This window comes from Schistocerca nitens, chromosome 6, assembly GCF_023898315.1.
Source record: "Schistocerca nitens isolate TAMUIC-IGC-003100 chromosome 6, iqSchNite1.1, whole genome shotgun sequence".
In the NCBI taxonomy this organism is placed as follows: Eukaryota; Metazoa; Arthropoda; class Insecta; order Orthoptera; family Acrididae; genus Schistocerca; species Schistocerca nitens.
The window spans coordinates 314,070,711-314,094,445 of NC_064619.1; the positions used below are offsets into that span (position 1 = coordinate 314,070,711).

Sequence of the window (23,735 nt, forward strand, 5' to 3'; positions counted from 1 at the left end):
TCAGTGACTGAGCAAATTGCAACCCGAGTCACGTCTCCCAACTTGGGCGGCTGTAAGTGGGCTCTTGTAGGAAACACGCGTGGCACACCCGTCGTAACAGGTTTATGTCATGTGTGGAATGCCTAGGGCGTATGACGTTTTGTTGACTTTTCTGCGTAGGACTCCGTATACACTTCTCAACCAGCTTGCACTAACGCCGTAGATTGAAGTTGGGTTAGTGAGTTTGAATATACTAAGGGCATGATGGTAGTATAAAGTTACTGAAATTATATGAGAATTATTTCCTTGCTATAAACTGGTGAATGCAGTAAAGTTATTCGGTGTAAAAACGGCATTAACCAGATTCAATTACGCATACGGAGTAATTATAGCCTTCATAGCACTGCTTCATTAGCTTAGACAGCACTAGTTAATGAGGCCTCCAGCGCAACATAAATATCTCCCTACGCACACTTTTACACAGCCACACACTTACACAGCCACACTTCCAGAAAAAAACTATCTTCCAAACTGAACCCGTATTCTACCCTATCACATAGGCAGCAATAATATAAAGAAAGGTGGAACATGTGACGGATACTGACAAGAAGCATGAGTACCCAGAAACATTTGTCGTAAAATCTCGAAAGTATTACCCCATTCACAGCGAAAAGAATAGGAATTGCACCCCCATCCCCTTCCTCTTTTCCACACGTTAGGTCGTCGGTACATTTGCAAACAATGTCACCAAAAAGATAAACTGATTTAACTTACTGTTAGCGAAAAAATGGCAACGCCAACAAGTAGCAATCAGAAATAATAGACATTTGGTTCCACGTATGAGCTGTAGTGAAACAGAGAAACTGCAAAAGTTAGGGACTTACAACGTAGCTGCACAAGATGCACACTGCGTCGCGTGCGGCAGTAGCTATACAGCTACAATAGGCAGGACCCGACGGCGCGAGGAGTTAAAGCCGCGCGAATAGTCAGCCGCGCAAAATTTCTCTTCACCTGCATGTTGGCTGCTGCCCAAGAGGCAAAGCGTTGCAATGACCACTTCGTGCCTTGTCAGAGAGACTGTCTCAGAAATCCCAAGACCATTCACCGACAGTAAACTGAAAGAACATCATGGGGATTCTTTAATGATTCCAAAAAGAACCAAAATGAGACCACACAAGACGACGATCATAACTGCTGCAGATATTCTTAGAAAACCACCAGGATGAAGCAGCTCTTCGATCTTACCCAGTCGAGCTATTGGAGCAACAGCTCAGCTAGCCTGAAGTCCATATTGATTAACATCTTTCTACTCAGTTGTCACATACTCCTGGTTTTTAAGGATACAATTAACGTGCAGTAAAGTACTTCCAGCTAGCCACTCTCTTTTACCTTTGCATTATGAGACTCAACTCTTTTTGTGTCATCAGTCTTCTGACTGATTTACTGCTCCTCTCTTTTGCCGAGCTCTTCATTTCAGAGTAGCACCTGCATCCAGTGTCCTCAATTATCTGTAGCCTACAATCCAATCTCTGTCCTCTCCTACAGTGTTCACTTTATGCGATTCCCTCTAGTACTATGGAAGGTATTCCTTATGTCCTATCGCCCTGTCACTTCATGTCAATGTTTTCCACGTGTTCGTCTCCTCGCAGATTCTGCGGAGAATCTCCGCATTTCTTACCAGTCCATCGAATTTTTAACATCCTTCCATAGCACTACATCTCAAACTCCTCGATTCCCTTTTTTTCGGTTTTCCAACAGTCCAAGATTCGCTTCCATACAATGCTGTGCTCAAAACACAGTCTCAGAACTTTTTTCTCAAATTAAGGCCCACGTTTGAAAGTAGTACGCTTCCTTCGGCCAGGGGTGCTCTCTTTACCTGTGCTACTGTTGTTTTTCTATCATCCTTGCTTCTTCTGTCATGTGTTGACTTCAAGGAATTAGAATTTCTTCACTTCGTCTACTTCGTGCTCCCCAATTTCGGTCTTAAGATTATCTGTACTCTCATTTCTTCTACTTCGCATAACTCTCGTCTTTTTCCGATTTACTCTCAATCCATATTCTGCACTCATTAGATTCATTCCGTTCAATGGGTCTGTAATTCCTCTTCAATTTTTTATTGAGGACAGCAAATTAATCAGAAAATGTTATCATTATTTTCCTTTAACACCGAATTTTAATCTCAGTCGAAACATAATTTTATTTGCAACATTCTTTCTTCAATGTAGCCTATAGATTTAATAACAGAGGCTGTTTAATATTCTTTTTTTATCCGAATACACCATTCTTAGTGTTTCATTTTTCTCTAACAGAATATCTGTATTAGACATTTCCTAGCCTTCATATGGTGTTGCATCAAGCGAGAGATGAAATATCTGAACCTCATACCCGCCTTTACAGGGCGATCGTCACCGTTTCAAATAATCTCCGCCGTCAGCGACAACATGGTGACGCATGATCTGCTAACAACATGCGTAGCAACAAAAAGTGCCAGATCGTGATTTACCCATATCTCTAAAATATCAAAAACTATATCTTACTGTAGCACAAACTTAGCCAAAAACATGTGTACTAATATTCACTAAACAAGGCTCCCACAGAATCTTGCACGACGCCACCCATTTATTGCACAGGCAAAACTATAAATTTATCTTAAGAAAAATACATCTTTTTCGAACAGAAACAGACAAAACGAAGCATATATAGGCAAGACCGAACGACAGCTAAACCAAGGCAGGAGCCGTCGAGCATTGTGAATGTTTTTTGTCATAAAACTGTCAGTAATCAGCGGAAGGAATCACTCATGAGATCTAAAGTGCTACCAGCAATCCAGCCAGCCAAAATGACTATGGGTAGGGAGTTTAAAGAATGGGGCACAGTGGTCGACCAATTCCTCATAAGCCACACATTTTTGTACACAGTGCTGAAGGAACGCATGAAATGATGTAAAGATCAAAGTCACTGAACAGTGGGTGACTGGAAACGAGTAATTTGAAGTGATGAATCACGCTATACCCTTTGGCAATCCTTGTTGTTGTTGTGGTCTTCAGTGCAGAGACTGGTTTGATGCAGTTCTCCATGCTACTCTATCCTGTGCAAGCTTCTTCATCTCCCAGTACCTACTGCAACATACATCCTTCTGAATCTGCTTAATGTATTCATCTCTCCCTACGGCAATCGTATAGAAAGGTTTTGGGATTGGTGATTGCCTGGAGAACGTTTCCTGTCATCATATAGAGTGCAAATAGTGAAGTAAGGTGGTGGTGTTATGGTAAGGGGGTGTTTTTCGTGGTTACGTTGCAGCCCCTATTTGCGATTACGAAAACGCTGAACGTGGAAGCATTTGAATACATTTCACAGCACTGTGTGTGCGTGTCGTGGAGGGACACTCAATGCACGATTACTGTATCACCACAGCAGTGCATCCTATCATAAAACAGCGTCTGTGAGGCAATTGTTAGTAGACAATAACATTCCTGAAATGCGTTTACGTGCCCAGATTCCCGACCTGAGCCCGGTTAGAACATCAATTTCGCTCCACACCTAAGCGTCAAACATCACTACCTTCTCGGTTTCGGCTCTTGACAACATATGGACTGTCATTCCTCCACAGACACTCAGACACCTCATTGAAAGTGTCCACAGTAGAGTTCAAGCTATAATAGAGGTAACGGGTGAACACGCCCCGTATTACTGTCCACTAATAGGTTTCCGGGTACTTCTGATCGACAATGTACACAGAAATATGTTTTTACAATATGCTTTTAAATCGGTTAGTCTTGAACGTAGTACTCGTATTTTACGTTTTATTAACTGTCATTATTCCAGACATCGAATCTATTCATTAGGCATGCACCATGCACTCTATAATACAGAACATGCACTACACACAAATGATGTGACCTTGAGAACCAGACAAAATCTCCATTTGCGTTAAAAATGAACATTATAGCACTCTGGCTCAGTCCTACAATGACGGTTTAGTTGGTTGTGTAGAATTTACAGGTCATCAGCAAAGTATTTTAGGCAAACAGACTAGAACACGGAGCCGCGCGGGGTAGCCGTGCGGTCTGGGGGAGCCTTCCCACGGTCCGCGCTGCTCCTCCCTCCGGCATGGGTGTGTGTTGTGAACTTACCGTAATTTAGTTTAAGTTAGATTAAGTAGTCTGTAAGCCTAGGGACCGATGACATTAGCAGATTGGTCCCGTAGGAACCTACCACAAATTTCCAAATTTAGAACACGGCTTTTGTCAGCATGTATAGGAATCTGTACGTTGAGGTTCTGAGTAATTTCCGCATTACCACAGGAGCCTGAGCTACACATCATTTGCCCAGTAGGATCCAGTATCCTACATCTTACCGAAGCAGCAGTAACTTGGCGTTCGCCAGATGTCAACATATTTGATTTCTCGCCGTGCCGTGAGAGCTTTTCTTATGTTCGGAGCGCCCTAGAGCAATGTTCGTACGTCACGGTCAAGTCCGTCGTATAACATGCACGAGATAGAGATAACTGTGTCGTATTCCGGCTTCTGTGTCATATTTGTCCAAAATTTCTCCAACCTATCTCTAAATCAACTGCTTTTGGTGAGCATTTGGTTGAGGAGTGGAGGAGTGGCTTTTGACACGACTGAGCTGAACTCTCCCTTTTCAAATTTCGTAAGAACAGTAGGCTGTGTATCGGAGCTTCTGGTGCGTTTTCTGCCTAGCAGCAGGGTCATAACTACACTATATGAAGTCATTTGTAACACCCATTCGCGACAAGGACCAGCAGTATATGCTGAAACAGTCATCTTTATAAGTCCCAGGGCCTTAACTGGCAGCGCCATCGAAGGCAGGAGACAGGCTAAAGTCACCTACCAAAGAGTTCGTGGTTTACAAACTCGATTAACTAACAGCAATTCTCTCTGCAGCTTAAAAAAGTCACATTACAATTATAAAACTTCAGAATTCTAAACTGACAGATACTAAAATCTGAATTTTTAGACTTCTAAAATTTATTACTTTAAAAGAGACTGCAAGTCTAAAAATGTGAGATGGCTTGAAGGCATATAATAAAAAGATATCAAAAAGATTTTAATTATTTTAAATTTCTTAGGCCCTGAAATTTGTCAAACAAACAAAATTAACAACAGATCACAGCGGTGTTGGCCACAAAGACATACAAGACACCACAATGACGTAACTACACAGAGTAACAGAGAACCTGTTGTATCAGTCACCCAAATGATTCTCAGAGTCTAGCTATTACATTTACCAATCTGGTCCGCTAGTATAGTTGGACCCAAACATAAAAGCGCTACTCTTACTGGACAGTGCTCCGTACGAACAGCTCAGTATTAGGCTACTCTAGGTTTTTGACACTAGCCTCAGCGTTAATAATAACTCAAGCAGATAGTAACCTACCTAGGCTATGGTGGAAAGCCCACAATATGTATCCCTTACTTAGTAATCAGGCGCTAGCCCTATCACCATACTCGATATTACATTGATAATTAACCTTAGCCTACAACTAAAGAACTCACACAAAGCGTTTGAGTGTGGCTGCGTTACTTGTTACTTACGCAAAGGAACTGGAAAGCTGGCGTCTCATCACGTGTTACCAAATCAACAACCGTGAACACGGGTATCAACTGTGTTGGCAACAGCCAGCACTGAGGATGTGAACAAATGTTCCGGCCCATCCACAGGGTAGTCTCTCCACAGTAACGGGCAACACAATGTTCTGTTTACAGATGTCTTTGAAAAATTCACCCACACGCAAATATTTCAATCTTCAAACATGAGTAGAATAAGCTAAATCGCTGATCGTTCACCAAACTGAATACCGGAACCAAGCCATATGAACTGCCGTCTGGAGCGGACTGAACTAAAGCTATCAAGCGCAGGAGCGACCTAAAAGTGACAGCTTCGCAGTCAGGTTAAGAAAACAAATCCAGAGTATGGGAAAATTCCCTACCCAATGCTGAGGCAACTTGGCGTAGATAGACTCTCCTTACCAACTATGTCGCGTAATACTAAGTAATACACAACCTCATCTGCTGCGCCCGTGGTCGGTCAGAATTACACATTTAACCACAGTCGCTTTTGATCGTAGTTGCACCGCTGTTTGGGTGGGGCAAAGGTTTGTGTAGAATATCAGTTCTCATTGTTGTAACATCATTAGCAACAAGACTCCTCCACCTTCTAGCTGTAAGGTATTGACCCGCAGAGCAGAAAACTTAATTCACAGTTAAATAAGCAACTGCCCAATGTAGAACCGTCTTCAACACCACACCCACAAATTTAGCCTAACAGACAATATGCCTGAACATGGGCGAGATAAATTGCGCAACCAAAGCATCACCACGGGTCCCAGTTCAGGTATGTAGTAAGGACAGTAGTAGCCTACTCTGATAACAACCAAGCAGAAGACAAGCAGTCTAAAACAACACTCACAATTCAACTTCGCCGCCCGCTCTATTCGTCAACGAAGCCAGTGCAAGACCCAATTATCCACAACCGCGGGAATCCCACAGCCTATTCAACATTGAAACTCGAAAGGCCTAGAGGTCCCACGAAACCCCCTCTGGCACCCATTACCAAAAACTGTTGCTGTGGTGTAGGAGTTGCATGCTGTATCAAACCACGCGACGAAGTCAGACTGCCAGCTCGCCGAGCTCGCCTTCTCAGCCCGGAGGGCCCACCTGACAACATTGAACGTTGCCGCACGAGAGCAACAGCAGAGAAACGGCACCGCACTCCATAAACGCGGCGATTCAAATTTTACTGGTGTTCATCCATCCCATAATCCCCCCCCCCCCCCCCAAAAAAAAAGAAGAAAAAATTTGACTACCCCAGGAAACTAACAGTAGTCACGTTTTAGTGTTTCAGTCTTACTTGCCTTCTCTGCCTCGTGATGACTGGGTGTTGTGTGATGTCCTTAGGTTAGTTAGGTTTAAGTAGTTCTAAGTTCTAGGGGACTGATGACCATAGATGTTAAGTCCCATAGTGCTCAGAGCCAGTCTTACTTGCCGAAGGGCTTTACCTGGGAGATGTCGGCCGGAAGAAGCTTAGCACTCAGATCCTCGAACTAGGTGGTGACTGGAATAAGCAAACGTTGGATGACGCTCGTCTCTTTAAAGTGGGGCAGGAGTTTCTTTGAAACTTCATCACTAGCCTATTTTTCATTGCCGCTCTATTGTGCGCTACTCATATATTGTTGCAGATCTTGCTCCATTGTTCTCAATAGCTGCAGGAGAAATCATATCCGGCAACAAATCATCAATTCTCACAAATTACTCAACAAGGAGTCGAGTGAGTATCAGAACATCAAATGGGCAGACGTATACTGACAACTCATGTTTAGCAGTATGAAAGGCGTAGGCTAACCAACTCAGCGCATCGTTCCAGCTTGTCTGATTATTGTGATGGTACACAATGAGGGTCATTAACAAATTGCGATTCATTCTCTCAGCAAGGGACGGGTTAGTGCGTTGATGTTTAACTCCCATACCAAAACAAAAAGTTTTGATTTCTTTAGAAGTAAAAGACAGGCATTATCAGAAACTAGTACACTACTGGGGCCAAAAATGCCAAAATTTCCATTCAGTACGCTAACTGCTGCTTTAGTTGCTTTGGTTGGAACAAATAACGCAAATAAAGAAAATGTATCAACAACGACGAGGATATACAGATGTCCGATTTTGAAGCTCGATAAAGGTCCAACAAAATCCACTTAAGCATTTATCCGTGGAGGTCTTCACTGGTTTTGAAGTCAGATGTCAAGTGAGGCTATTCTGAGCTGGTTCGTTTAGGGGACAAACTCGACAATTCTTAACAAACTTCTTAATTTATGTTTCCAAGTCCGACCAAATGAAGTAGTTTCTCACCTTTTCCGGAGTTTTCTACCTCGAAAGTGTCCGCCCATTTGGGATAAGTGGAAATATTGCAACACACAGGTGACTGTCTCTACGGGAAGTACCATTTTAGGCTTACTGTCATAACATGTTTGACAGCATGAAACACCCTTCGTCACTCCTGCGGATGACAGTCTTCTCCCTGATTTATCCTCTCCTTCTTGCTCCTTATTTATTGTATGGAAATACACATGCAATTTACACCGATATTTACACAATACAAAAGAAATATTTATACATAGCAAAAGGAATGTACAAGGGTTATGGTCACTAATTATATCACAAACTGATATCCAGATAGTCTACCCAATCCAGTGCTGTTGGCGAGGCATTGATTATGTCGTTCCAGCCTCCACTAAAACATTTATTGGAACATTCATCTACACTGTGTTCAACAGTCTGTTCTGGTGCTCCACAGCCGCACATCGGGTAGTCTGAGAGCCCCAATTTGTACGTGAAGGACTTAGTTCTTCCACGTCCACATCGGATTCTGTTGAGTACACACCAGGTTCTTCTAGCTTATTGGAATCCTGGTATGCATGTAGGATCTTCGAGGCCACGGCGCAGTATTTTAATATTTTTTGTGGTATTCAAAAAATTTGAAAACCTCTCTCACACCCGCCTGATTTAGCCTCACTGATCAGGATTGAAAAACATGCGTATGTTAAGGGAATTTTCATTCACAAAGCAGGCTTATCACATTCACACAGTTCAATACTGTCCTATCCTCATTAAATTGAGCTTAACTTAAATTCCATAAGGCAGTGAAGCAATTTCGAAGTCTCGGTGCGACGAAAATTGTCAGTCGATCTCCTGAAAACATTTGTAATAATTATTAACTTTCGGTGATCACATGGGGAACACCGGAGAACTGCTGGTAAGACCGTGTTAGCCTATTTATTGGAAGCAATAAACTGGATATCTTGAGCATACAAAACGGCAGGTTCGTCCAGTGTAAATCAGACGTTCCCCACTGATCCCGTGCAACACAGCGTAGTAAGCAGACACTGTCAATAAAAATCAGTTAAATAATATGCGAACACACTTACTTTAGTTCATGTGTTAAATTCCCTCTCATACAGAATCTCATCAAGATGGCGACTAGCTCAACAATACATACATATACATCCTCCTTCTTTCACGGCTAATCTGCAAGCATTCCCTTCTTTTCATAAGAGAAAACATAGATAGCAGAGAAGCTATTCCATGGAGTAAATGGACGCTCCAAGGAATAATAGGGCATGAAACTACTTTGCATTGATAATCATCGTATATTAAAGTTTAGGAATCGGTAAGATAAGAAGAGATATTTCGAGATATGTACTGAGTTATATAATTTTTTAAATTTCTGAAAATATCGCGGGGAGACCGCTGCAAGAGACATTACAGTATGCTGGTGTCGTTTTGAATGGTTCGGGTTTTCGAGCTTTCCTGAATGGTTTTCTTGATTAGAGACGCGTGCTGGATAGCCTTTCGGAAAGATTTACGTTATTAATCTTTTCCCGTTCGCGGGTCGCTGCTTCTTGTGTCTCAAATGTGGTGGGGCGATGCTACTGAGAGCAGAGAGGCAAGGTAGTGGGGTTAATCTCAGGGTGCCTGTTACAATTCTCATGTGTCATACAGCTGAACGTCAACCTTACTGGCATGCACACTCCTGTACCGAAAGGTGCGCAATATTCAGCCACAGGATATACGAAAGATAAAGCCGCTGTACGGAGAGCGTCAGCTTGTGCACCCCAGGAAGTTCCAGCTGGTTTCAGGATAATGCTTTTCCTGGTCTTTAACTTTTCTGCTAGTGCTGTGAGGTGAGTCCTGTACGTAAGTGATCGGTCCAGTGTGATTCCTAGAGACTTAGGATTAGGGTTGTTTTTAACTGATTTGTTACAGAAGGTGACATTTAGTGGCTGTTTTGCTAATCGGTTGTTGAGGTAGAAAGCTGACACTTCAGTTTTTGCAGGGTTAGGGCTCTTTCTCCAATTTATGTAATAGTCACGAATACTTGCTACTGATACTTTCCTATGCCTTGGAAGGGGGGAAGAAACTCTGACAACGTAATGTTTATCTCACTCAGGTGTTAGACTTGGGGATCCAGGGTTTCATCATGTTGACTCAAGGCATCGGCACCAGCACCAGCATTATCCATGCCTTTTATGTGACTGACCTGGAACTTATATGCTTGGATATACACGCGTGGCCCAAGTCGCTATACCTCCTCTTCGCCGGATTGTCCCAGGAGCTGCCTAAGTTTCACAAGCTGCGGCATAGGCGTTGATTAAAACAGTGACTCACTCCCAATTTTAGAATAAAGTTTTTTTGCGTCAATAATTATAAAACATGGTGGTCCTTAGAATAACAGTTACAGTCATCAATTACCGTCTTCAGATCTGCAGCAAAACACGGGAAAAATGTAACTAGTGAACAGAGTATATCTTAATATAATAAAAGTCATAAGAAAAAATTCGGTGGCAGGAGAAACAAGACTTTTGGTCAGGTGAATACAGGGTTATAAATACAAAATCAAATAGGGGTAATGCAGGAGTAGGTTTAATAATGAATAAAAAAATAGGAGTGCGGGTAAGCTACAACAAACAGCATAGTGAACGCATTATTGCGGCAAAGATAGACACGAAGCCCATGCATACTACAGTAGTACAAGTTTATATGCCAACTAGCTCTGTAGATGACGAAGAAATTGATGAAATGTATGATGAGATAGTGAAGGGAGACGACAATTTAATAGTCATGAGTGACTGGAATTCGATAGTAGGAAAGGGGAGAGAAGGCGACATAGTGGGTGAATATGGATTGGGGATAAGAAATGAAAGAGGAAGCTGCCTGGTAGAATTTTGCACAGAGCATAGCTTAAGCATAGCTAACACAGTGGTTCAAGAATCATGAAAGAAGGTTGTATACATGGAAGAACCCCAGGAGATACTAGAAGGTTTCAGATAGATTATATAATGGTAAGACAGAGATTTAGGAACCAGGTTTTAAAATGCAAGACATTTCCAGCGGCAGATGTGGACTCTGACCACAATCTATTGGTTATGAACTGTAGATTAAAACTGAAGAAACTGCAAAAAGGTGGGAATTTAAGGAGATGGGACGTGGATAAACTGAAAGAACCAGAGGTTGTACAGAGTTTCAGGGATAGCATAAGGGAACAATTGACAAGAACAGGGGAAATAAATACAGTAGAAGAAGAATGGGTAGCTCTGAGGGATGAAGTAGTGAAGGCAGCAAAAGATCAAGTAGGTAAAAAGACGAGGGCTGGTAGAAATCCTTGGGTAACAAAAGAAATATTGAATTTAATTGATGAAAGGAGAAAATATAAAAACGCAGTACATGAGGCAGGCAAAAAGGAATACAAACGTCTCAAAAATGAGATCGACAGGAAGCGCAAAATGGCTAAGCAGGGGAGAACAAATGTAAGGATGTAGAGGCTTATCTCACTAGGGGTAAGATAGATACTGCCTACAGGAAAAGAGACCTTTGGAGAAAAGAGAACCACTTGTATGAATATCAAGAGCTCAGCTGGAAACCCAGTTCTAAGCATAGAAGGGAAAGCAGAAAGGTGGAAGGAGTATATAGAGGGTCTATACAAGGGCGATGTACTTGAGGGCAATGTTATAGAAATGGAAGAGGATGTAGATGAAGATGAAATGGGAGATATGACACTGCGTGAAGAGTTTGACAGAGCACTGAAAGACCTAAGTCGGAATAAGGCCCAGGGAGTGGACAACATTCCATTAGAACTACTGACAGACTTGGGAGAGCCAGTCCTGACAAAACTCTTCCATCTGGTGAGCAAGATGTATGAGACAGGCGAAATTCCCTCAAACTTCAAGAAGAATATAATAATTCCAATCCCAAAGAAAGCAGGTGTTGACAGATGTGAAAATTACCGAACTATCAATTTAATAAGTCACAGCTGCAAAATACTAACGCGAATTTTTTACAGGCGAATGGAAAAACTGCTAGAAGCCGACCTCGGGGAACATCAGTTTGGATTCCGTAGAAATGTTCGAGCACGTGAGGCAATACTGACACTATGACCTACCTTAGACGAAAGAATAAGGAGAGGCAAACCTACGTTTCTAGCATTTGTAGACTTAGAGAAAGCTTTTGACAATGTTGACTGGAATACTCTCTTTCAAATTCTGAAGGTGGCAGGGGTAAAATACAGGGAGCGAAAGGCTATTTACAATTTGTACAGAAACCAGATGGCAGTTATTAGAGTCGAGGGTCATGAAAAGGAAGCAGTGGTTGGGAAGGGAGTGAGACAAGGTTTTAGCCACTCCCGATGCTATTCAATCTGTATATTGAGCAAGCAGTAAAGGAAACAGAAGAAAAGTTCGGAGAAGGTATTAAAATCCATGGAGAAGAAATAAAAACTTTGTGGTTTGCCGATGACATTGTAATTCTGTCAGAGACAGCAAAGGACTTGGAAGAGCAGTTGAACGGAATTGACAGTGTTCTGAAAGGAGGGCGTAAGACGAACATCAATAAAAGCAAGACGAGGATAATGGAATGTAGTCGAATTAAGTCGGGTGATGCTAAGGGAATTAGATTAGGAAATGAGACACTTAAAGTAGTAAAGGAGTTTTGCTATTTGGGGAGCAAAATAACTGATGATGGTCGAAGTAGAGACGATATAAAATGTAGACTGGCAATGGCAAGGAAAGCGTTTCTGAAGAAGAGAAATTTGTTAACATCGAGTATAGATTTAAATGTCAGGAAATCGTTTCTGAAAGTATTTGTATGGAGTGTAGCCATTCCATGTATGGAAGTGAAACATGGACGATAAATACACTCCTGGAAATTGAAATAAGAACACCGTGAATTCATTGTCCCAGGAAGGGGAAACTTTATTGACACATTCCTGGGGTCAGATACATCACATGATCACACTGACAGAACCACAGGCACATAGACACAGGCAACAGAGCATGCACAATGTCGGCACTAGTACAGTGTATATCCACCTTTCGCAGCAATGCAGGCTGCTATTCTCCCATGGAGACGATCGTAGAGATGCTGGATGTAGTCCTGTGGAACGGCTTGCCATGCCATTTCCACCTGGCGCCTCAGTTGGACCAGCCTTCGTGCTGGACGTGCAGACCGCGTGAGACGACGCTTCATCCAGTCCCAAACATGCTCAATGGGGGACAGATCCGGAGATCTTGCTGGCCAGGGTAGTTGACTTACACCTTGTAGAGCACGTTGGGTGGCACGGGATACATGCGGACGTGCATTGTCCTGTTGGAACAGCAAGTTCCCTTGCCGGTCTAGGAATGGTAGAACGATGAGTTCGATGACGGTTTGGATGTACCGCGCACTATTCAGTGTCCCCTCGACGATCACCAGTGGTGTACGGCCAGTGTAGGAGATCGCTCCCCACACCATGATGCCGGGTGTTGGCCCTGTGTGCCTCGGTCGTATGCAGTCCTGATTGTGGCGCTCACCTGCACGGCGCCAAACACGCATACGACCATCATTGGCACCAAGGCAGAAGCGACTCTCATCGCTGAAGACGACACGTCTCCATTCGTCCCTCCATTCACGCCTGTCGCGACACCACTGGAGGCGGGCTGCACGATGTTGGGGCGTGAGCGGAAGACGGCCTAACGGTGTGCGGGACCGTAGCCCAGCTTCATGGAGACGGTTGCGAATGGTCCTCGCCGATACCCCAGGAGCAACAGTGTCCCTAATTTGCTGGGAAGTGGCGGTGCGGTCCCCTACGGCACTGCGTAGGATCCTACGGTCTTGGCGTGCATCCCTACGTCGCTGCGGTCCGGTCCCAGGTCGACGGGCACGTGCACCTTCCGCCGACCACTGGCGACAACATCGATGTACTGTGGAGACCTCACGCCCCACGTGTTGAGCAATTCGGCGGTACGTCCACCCGGCCTCCCGCATGCCCACTATACGCCCTCGCTCAAAGTCCGTCAACTGCACATACGGTTCACGTCCACGCTGTCGCGGCATGCTACCAGTGTTAAAGACTGCGATGGAGCTCCATATGCAACGGCAAACTGGCTGACACTGACGGCGGCGGTGCACAAATGCTGCGCAGCTAGCGCCATTCGACGGCCAACACCGCGGTTCCTGGTGTGTCCGCTGTGCCGTGCGTGTGATCATTGCTTGTACAGCCCTCTCGCAGTGTCCGGAGCAAGTATGGTGGGTCTGACACACCGGTGTCAATGTGTTCTTTTTTCCATTTCCAGGAGTGTAGTTTGGACAAGAATAGAATAGAAGCTTTCGAAATGTGGTGCTACAGAAGAATGCTGAAGATTAGATGGGTAGATCACATAACTAATGAAGAGGTATTGAATAGAGCCGGCCGGAGTGGGTGAGCGGTTCTACGCGCTACAGTCTGGAACCGCGCGACCGCTACGGTCGCAGGTTCGAATCCTGCCTCGGGCATGGATGTGTGTGATGTCCTTAGGTTAGTTAGGTTTAAGTAGTTCTAAGTTCTAGGGGACTGATGACCTCAGAAGTTAAGTCCCATAGTGCTCAGAGCCATTTGAACCATTTTATTGAATAGAATTGGGGAGAAGAGGAGTTTATGGCACAACTTGACTAGAAGAGAACGGTTGGTAGGACAATGTTCTGAGGCATCAAGGGATCTCCAATTTAGTATTGGAGGGCAGCGTCGAGGGTAAAAATCGTAGAGGGAGACCAAGAGATAAATACACTAAGCAGATTCAGAAGGATGTAGGCTGCAGTAGGTACTGGGAGATGAAGAAGCTTGGACAGGATAGAGTAGCATGGAGAGCTACATCAAACCAGTCTCAGGACTGAAGACCACAACAACAACAAAAAAAAGTTTTCGCGCATAATTAAAATATGGTATAAACTAGCCCAGAGTGCCGGCAGAGTCATGTACTGTTAGCAGCGCTACTGTACAGGGTAAACTGATGTACAATAGCCATAAAATGTGTTACGCGATAGGTTAAAATCGCTCGTCGTTCACCAAATGGAGTAGCACATGCAAGTCGCATTAACAGTCCACGAGAGCGGACTGAACTAAAGCCACTAGCACGAGTGCGATCTAGAAGCGAGTGCTTCGTAGCTAGATCAGCAAACCAGTTACAGAGCACGGGGAAGTTGTTTACCCAATGCTCAGGTTACTTGCCGTGGATAAACTCTCCGTACCAACGACGTCGCGTAGTAAGTATTGCACAACCTTACCTGCGGCGTCCTTGGTTGGCGAGAATTACACACTTAAAGTTACTCTAGTCCGCAGTTATACTGTCGTGTGAGTAGCGCGAAGGTGTATGCAGGAAATCTGCTCTCATAGTTGTAACTTCATTAGCAACCTCATCGTTCACAAGAAGTCGCGCTCTTCTAGCAGGAAGGTACTGACACACACATAGAACAACTTAATTCACAGTTAAATAAGTAACTTCCCAAAGATATTTTCCAAAGCAAAATTAGCCACATCGTAAAAGTACTTCTTCTATTGGGTAGCGCGTTGCGAATAACTTAGTAGTAGGCAGCTCTAGGTTTGTAGCACTAGTCTTGGTATTACAAATAACTTGGCATAAACATAAACCTGCCTATGGCATCGACACGTCTAGACATGATGCCTGAATCTGAGCGAATATAAACTATCCAACCAAGGCAGAGACTCGGATCTCAGTTCAACGATGTAATAAGGACAGTAGCAATCTAAGCTGATAACAAGCAAACTAAAAGACAAAAAATCTAAAACAACACCCACGATTCAACTTCACTGCAAGTTCAATTCATAAACGAAGCCACTGCAACACCCAGTTATCTACGTTGTTTCACAACTACAGGAACGCTACATTGAAACTGGAAGGACCCACTGGTCCAACAAAGCGACCTCTGGCACTCACTACCACGAAACTGTCGCTGTCCTGCAAGAGTTGCAGACCCGGTCACACAACGCGGCGAAGAGAGACTGCCACACCGGCCGAGCGCACCTTCTCGGCCACGAGTGCTAAATGTGACTACACGGAACTTCTGTAGTGACACCACAGAAACAGCGCAGCACTCCATAAACACGGCAATTCAAATTGCCACACAGATAAACACTGGGAACATGCTTCTGTGTTTTACTTGTTCGCAATGTACCGCCGTTGTTGTATTACTTTTACTATGAATATGTGCGCACGTTAGTGAAGTTTAAATGGCGAATTTCCATTTCCTTAACCCTAAATAAATTAAAAATATCAATAAAAGTTAAATCTCTCGCTGACTAGTCCGCATCATATTTCTCTTCACACATCTAAAAAACTGAGTATTCAGCCACCTCGGAACACGAAGACTTCTGAGAAGATCCCAGCAGAGATTTCCAGACGTTAAGGAATATGACATCACCTAATCGCTCAGGAGATTTTACCTTCAATGAGTACGGCTAATGGCGTCTAAAAAATCATACACGGGCATACAGTGAGGTGACAAAAGTCAGGGAATAGCGATATGCACATATACGGTGAAAGTATTGCACGTACAAGGTATAAAAGGGCAGCCCACTGCCGGAGCTGTTATTTGTACTCAGGTGATGCATTAGAAAAGGCTTCTAACGTATTATGGCCGCACGACGGGATTTAAGGGGCGGTTTACTATCTTTGGCCCGAAAAAAGCATGTTCTTTGAGAAATTTTTCTCTGGGTGTGTTACAGATATCAATGTCAAACTTGCTCAAAATGTTTATTGATATTTCCCCTACAAACTGGAATTTTTTCGACCGGAGATGTCGAAGAGAAAAGGCGGAAGTGCCGTCGGAACGAAACAAAATTTCGATGTAGATCTCCACGCGCCGTATGTCATAGGTCAGCCGGCTCGTCTGAAATCAAAATTGAGTTGACGTTAGCGACATATATATATAAGATTCTTTAGGAGTTGTACCTCGCTTAAATTATTTGGACCATAGGAAACAAAATGGCGGACATTTGAAAAAATAGGTTTTTTTTTTTCATCGATTTTTCGACTTCGTCGGCCAAGTAAAAATATTTATAGTTGATGGATCGGAATAAAAGTGGTACAGCTCCTAAACAATTTAGTTAGCTTTGACGGAAACATAGAATTTTTTTTTTCCTTTATTGTATTTCAATTCCCCATCGGGGCGGGCTGGCAGCAGCATAGGCGCTGCTCTTCAGACGAAAGACTTAGAACAAAACAATAGAAGACATGTAAAAACAGCAAAGGAGAGAATAAGGTGAACATAGATATAAAAAAGGGGAACATCATGGAAGGCAATAGACAAAAAACGGGGTGACTGTAAAATGGAGATAAAAAACTGGTTAAAAGTAGCACACACAAAAAGCCACACACTGCGACGGTTAAAAGAACACAAGGCAGAGTATGACTGGAGCATAAAGGTAGCGACAGATGGCATAGCACATAACGTAACACTGACGGCGAACCTCAAGGCAGGACACAATTAAAATCACACCTCTTGACGCACACGAGAAACAGCACTAAACAACACTGATGTGGCACACTGATGAAGAGCAATACAGAGGATCGGCCAGGCGCTAGGAGAGGAGGGAGACCTGAAGAAGGGAGGGAGGGGAAGATATGGGGGAGGTGAGTGGGGGGCGCGCGGAAGAGGGCCAGGTAGGGAGGGATGTGGGAAGGAGAGAGGCAAGTATGGGGTGCAGGGTCTCAGGGGAGGGGGGGACGGAGGAAAATCCGCTCTGGGAGAAGGATGAAAGAGGAAAAGGGGGCCCTGGGGAGGGGGGGGGGAACAAGGCCAGGTTAGAGTTGGAAGGAAGGGCAGATGTCACGGCGAAGTTCGTCATCCGGGAGGGGGAGGTGTTGGAAATTGCCCTGATGAAGAAGATGGAGGGTGTGGAGGTGGAGAGAGGGAGGGATACGGCGATAGAGGCGCGGCAACGGGCGGGGGGTGGAGAGGAAGGAGGTAACCAGAGGATGCGGAGATGTTGGAGGAACAGGAGGAGGTGGGGGAAGGGGATCAGTTCATACAGGAGCCGTGTGGGGGCAGGAAGGCGGATACGGAAGGCAAGGTGGAGCGCATGGCGTTCAAGGATTTGGAGGGCCTTGTAAAAGCGGGTGGGGGCGGAGATCCAGGCAACGCTGGCATAACAGAGGATAGGACGGATGAGGGATTTGTAGGTGTGGAGGATGGTAGAAGGATGCAATCCCCATGTCCGGCCAGACAGGAGTTTCAGAAGGCGGAGGCGGGAATGGGCTTTCTGCTGGATGGTCAGGAGATGAGGGGTCCAGGTGAGGTGTCGGTCAAGGGTGAGGCCAAGGTATTTCAGGGTGGGGGTGGGAAACATAGAATCATGCCAATCGGTTCAGTAGTTTTGAAGTTACCATACTGCGTGAGAATGAACCAGCTGTCGAATGTCTGTGCAAATCCGTTGAGTTGGCAAGATCGAAGAACATTTTTGTCTGCCGTCATGCGTTTACAGCTATTTAGAGAAAAACGCGTTTGAAGTTTTGACTGCATATAAATGCAATATTATGCAACTTACGTTCAATCTGCTATTCCACGTCCATAATCTAGTCCTTCCTCTTCCTCATAGAGGGCGTTCTGCTCGATCTGGGCCATCATGTGCTGCTCCAGAGCCGCTCGTACGGCCGGTGATAAGCGGTATTCGGCCGCTTGAATCCTGTGGTCGTCCGAATGCTTTGCTTGGCGAACTGCATCGAATAGAGTCCCAGGGTGACGTCCATCGCTGTCATGGTCTTCATAATTGCTGAATACCCTTCGTTGAAGCTGCTCACTGCCAGGAAAGTCGCAATCTCCACAGTCTTCGCACCAGAATGCAAATGCTGGGGGGCTAACTTGCAAACACACGCCTTCAAACTTTCATTTGAATTTTGTGTCTTTCCTTCCAAGCACCGGTACAATAACTCGTCCTCCGAAAAGGCCTAGTAGATCGGTCGAATCACTTTTTGAACTTCTTTGGAGAGCGGCTGCTCGTGTTGATATTCGTCCAGATGTCCGGTAGCCTCTGCAATACGTCACTTGCACCAAAAGGTTTCCCCAGCCGGACAATTTTGGTGTTGTGGGTAGTCATCCGTCAAACACTTGTGGAAATACGTTGCCCAAATTGCCTTCTTCATCTTTTCCAACGAATTGGGATGCTGTTGGATTGCCAAGCCGTAGTACTCCGTAAGTTCCTTGATCACTTTATCACTTTTAGTCATGGGCAAGCACATAGAATAATTTTTCGCGGCTACAAAGTCGAAATTTCCGAAAGAAACTGGTGCGTGAAAAAGTCCAATTTCAGGTAGGTGCATTTTTTTTTTTGTTCAACCGCGAATAACAAACACTTCCGTTCCGTATTGGGGGGGGGGGGGGGGAATTCTAAACACTTTTATGGATCCAAAAAGGCAATTATAAAAAAATAAATTTTTTGAACCAAAAGATAGTAAACCTCCCCTTAACATACTTTGAACTCGGAGAACGCAGTGACCGACGGCCATCACTTAAAGACCAAGTGCAGCGGCGTTTGCGAGCAGTTGTAGGTGCTAACAGACAAGCAACACTGCATCAAATAATCAATCTGGGACGTACGATGAATATATCCGTTAAGACAGTGCCGCGAAATCTGACTTTAATGGGCTATAAGAGCAGACGGCCGGCTGGTGTGGCGGAGCGGTTCTAGGCGCTTCAGTCTGGAAGCGCACGACCGCTGCGGCCGCAGGTTCGAATCCTGTCTCGGGCATGGTTGTGTGTAATGTCCTTAGGTTATTTAGGTTTAAGTAGTTCTAAGTTCTAGGGGACTGATGACCTCAGATGTTAAGTCCCATAGCGCTCAGAGCCATTTTTGAACAGCAGACGACCGACGCAAGTGCCTGTGCTTATAGCACGGAATCGCCTGCAGTATTTCTCCTGGGCTCGTGCCCATATCGACTGGAAAATAGTGGCCTGGGCAGATGAGTCCCGATTCCAGTCGGTAAGAGTTGATGGTAGGGTTTGAGTGTGGCGCAGACCCCACGAAGCCATTGGTCCAAGTTGCTGACAAGTCACTGTGCAAACTGGTGGTGGCTCCATGACGGTATGGGCTGTGTTTACATGGCATACACTGATTCCACTGCTCCAACTGAACCCATCATAGGCGAGAAATGTTCATGTTCGTCTACCTGCAGACCGTTTGCAACCATCATGGAAATCAGGTTCCCAAACAACGATGGAATTTTTATTGATAATAGCACACCATGTCAGAACATTCTGGACAATTCGAGAGAATGATTTGGCAACCCAGATCCCTCAACATAATCCCATCGAACATAAATGGGACATAATTGAGAAGTCAGTTCGTGCACGAAATCCTGCACCGGCAACACTTCGGCAATTATGGACGGCTATAGAGGCAGCTTGAATCAATATTTCTGCAGGGGACCTCCAACGACTTGCTCAGTCCCTGCCATGTCGAGTTGCTGCACTCCGTCGTGCAGAAGGAGGTCCGACACGGTATTAGGAAGTGTCCCATGAGGTTTGCCACCTGAGGGTGTTTACGTCATAGTGCAAAAAGAAAAACGAATGCTATTCTTTTTGATAAGGTAAAAATAATTTTAAAAAATGGTTTATTAAATGAAGAACAAATGCATTTTAATGTAAAGTACTGTTATCCAGAAACTCCAGGAATAACGGTGCCTGCATTCATTATAACAAACTCTTCCTGCGTGCCTATAATTAAAGCACTATGTGCTCAGTACCACAATGAATATGTTAAGTGCCCAGACTATAGATTTACAGATACTGCACTTCAAAAGTAAATAGTACGCCCATCCATGAAATTCAAGAATAAAATTATAACAGCCGCCAATAGCATCAGTAATACACTTGTACCATTCTTTGATGAACTTCCGTTCCTCGAACTCCTTCCGCTGTAAGGGAACGCTCTATGATTCTTTGCTCGTCTTTTGAAGCCTCCATTTGTTTCCAGCTCTACGGATTACAGAGGATGTTCGACGCGTGCACAATGGCGCAGCGAGTGGGGTGCGATCCGCATCGGGTACAGACTTCTTGGGGGTGGCAAAACTTGCCAGGTTCTGTGGGACGAGTACTAAAAATACTTTTTTTTTGTCGTTTCGTTCTTGATACTGATGGGAGCAACTGGGCAACTACAGCGTTTATTGACAGGACCTGATCCTTATGCGCGCGTATACGTAGTTTTCCGATACAATAGCACGTAATCAAATTTTTTTCCACACAATACTTGAGACAATGAAGTCAGTTATCTTAGTTCGATATTCATTTTTTTTTTTTTTTTTTTTGTACAGGGGGCGTTGTTGTTATTATGATTTGGTCCGGCTGTGAACGTTTTCGTACTCTTATTATTTTGCGATAAGCAGATATTTTAGATTGCAAAATAAAGGAAACAATTCCTTCATTAGCGAACGCACTGTGACGTATAGAAACTAAGACTATCTGGATAGAGAAGATATCCGATTTAGGGTCTTCTGGCTTCAAGAAAGTGTTCTTACACTAAATATGTAGCTGAATAGACGTAACGATATACATGTATTAAATAATGAATTGCTTGAAGACCAGGTACTCTAGTCGGTTGATGTATCTGTTACGTCAAGTACCTGCGACAGCAGGTTCTTGGATGTAATGCTCCTTTCTCAGTCCTTTATGTAATGCAAATGGGTAATGCAAGAAGAGTGAGCGAATGTACAACGTGAGGGGCAAGACTTTCTATTCACGTTGTAACTGCTACGTTAGACGGGCAGTTTAGGAACACCTACGAGAGATGTTGCTTTCGCATCCTTATATTGTATTTAAATTGTATAATGTCCTCCTAATACATTATGGTGTGTACAAGTTGCTAGTTTAACGCATCAAGTCGGTCTCGTACATACCACCTGCCTCGTTCTTTGTGTTCTGAGTTCTATTTTGCTGCCGGCCGGAGTGGCCGTGCGGTTATAGACACTACAGCCTGGAACCGCGTGACCGCTACGGTCACAGGTTCGAATCCTGCCTCGGGCATGGATGTGTGTGATGTCCTTAGGTTAGTTAGGTTTAAGTAGTTCTAAGTTCTAGGGGACTGATGACCACAGTAGTTAAGTCCCATAGTGCTCAGAGCCATTTTTCCATTTTGCTTCACTTCTGTTTTGCCTTCTTCAAAAAATGATTCAAATTGCTCTAAGCACTATGGGACTTAACATCTGAGGTCATGAGTCCCCTAGACTTAGAACTACCTAAACCTAACTAATCTAAGGACATCACACACATCCATGACCGAGGCAGGATTCGAACCTGCGACCGTAGCAGCAGCGCGGTTCCGGACTGAAGCGCCTAGAACCGCTGGGGCCACAACGGCCGGCTTGCCTTCTTCATTTGTGTGTAACATGCCTGCTGCATTTCCTAAGAAATATGTCGATATCATTTTATAAAAATAGGCTGTAAACGTGCAATCTGAACCACTAACGTACTTCTAGTGCCTGAATCAACTAGCTGAAATCAGTATCGCTGTATTAACACAAAAGACTCTTCTTTTTTTCGACGGGTATTCTTGGAAATAAACACTTTGCAAGAACTGCTGCTTAACAGCTGGACCCAAAGTATGTAAAGTGAACTTCAGTGGTATGATCCCCTCCTGCCTGCGACCCCAATGAAACTTTCCGTTTTCTGCCCCACAGGTGTTTGATTATGACTGGGGCCTGCAGGACGACTTCATGGGCTCCGCCTACCTCGACGTCAGCAAGCTTGACCTGGGCAGGTGAGTTCCAAGTGTCTTCTCTCACTAACATTATTTATTCCATGGGGCCCTTCCCAGGTCATTACAACCCAGTACACATTGAAGCAAATTTCATTGGGTGTATCACCAGTGTACTAGGACTGTTGATATTTTTAAAAATATCGAGTATCCATTACATCTATATTTAAGAAATACGATTATCGGTTATCGATATACCGAAAAAAGTATCAATATCGGCGGAAAAAATATCTGTGTACGTTAGGGTGACCAAATTACTTTCGGTGAAAACCGGGACACATTCACCCGGGTGCCAATGGACACCTCATTCCACATGTACCCAGGTTTCTTAACTTTAAATATTAATGTTTTGTTGATACATTTTGTTAAACTGATTATTATAACTAATAAGAGGATACAAAAGATTGATTAATCTAGATTATCTGTATAATTAATGACATTTTATAAACGTATACAGTAATAAAGAAATGTATTACGATTTTACAAAATTTTACAGCCATTCAACTTTTAATCAATTAATATTAACATGAGCTTCAATATTACTGAGCACTTGTAGATGGAATTGACTGTCCTTGGAGAAAAGGGTATTTTTCACTGCCTCCAGCTTTCTTGATCATGTTTTTGTTCTTTGGGACAAAGTCATAAAACTCGGCACAATCCATTTTGTAGTTGGACAGGATCTGCAGGATTGCTTCAAGAGAATCCACCTCCATTTTGCTTCTTTCATCAGTCCACTGGATATTCATGAATGAAAATATTCTTTCCACACCGGCATTATGGGCTGGGATTGCAAATAAATACCTTGCAATTATTACCAACTCAGAGTAATGCTGAAGACAGTCACAGCTTTTAAAAAAAACTCACCCACTTCTCATGACATTCCAATGGCGGTTTTTTTTCATCATTCCACTTGTGAAGACTTTCTTCAACAAAATTTGTCAGTATGCCGAACTGATCAAAGAGAATGGAATAATCGATTTCAATCTCTTTACTCTTCATATAAGAAACCGTCTCATCAACAATTTCCCATTTTGGCACTCTCTTCAGCAACATCCAATCAAACACCGGCGATGAGGGTAAATATGAGGCGCTCCACTTGCTGAGATATTCTACACAAGTGTCATAAAACTTGTTAACTTTTTCTCTAAAACTCCTTTCCGCTGCTTCTGATACTTCTGCTCTTTTAAGGA

General features: G+C 43.9%; 1 protein-coding gene across 1 annotated transcript in view; it reads left to right on the forward strand.

The window, feature by feature from the left end:
* LOC126262421 (multiple C2 and transmembrane domain-containing protein) overlaps positions 1 to 23,735 on the forward strand; it is a 1,124,939-nt gene that overhangs the window by 451,572 nt on the left and 649,632 nt on the right. The window contains exon 4 of the mRNA XM_049959054.1: positions 22,469 to 22,548. Within this exon, the coding sequence (XP_049815011.1) occupies positions 22,505 to 22,548 (44 nt within the window). The 5' untranslated portion in view covers positions 22,469 to 22,504. The remainder of the gene's footprint in view (positions 1 to 22,468; positions 22,549 to 23,735) is intronic.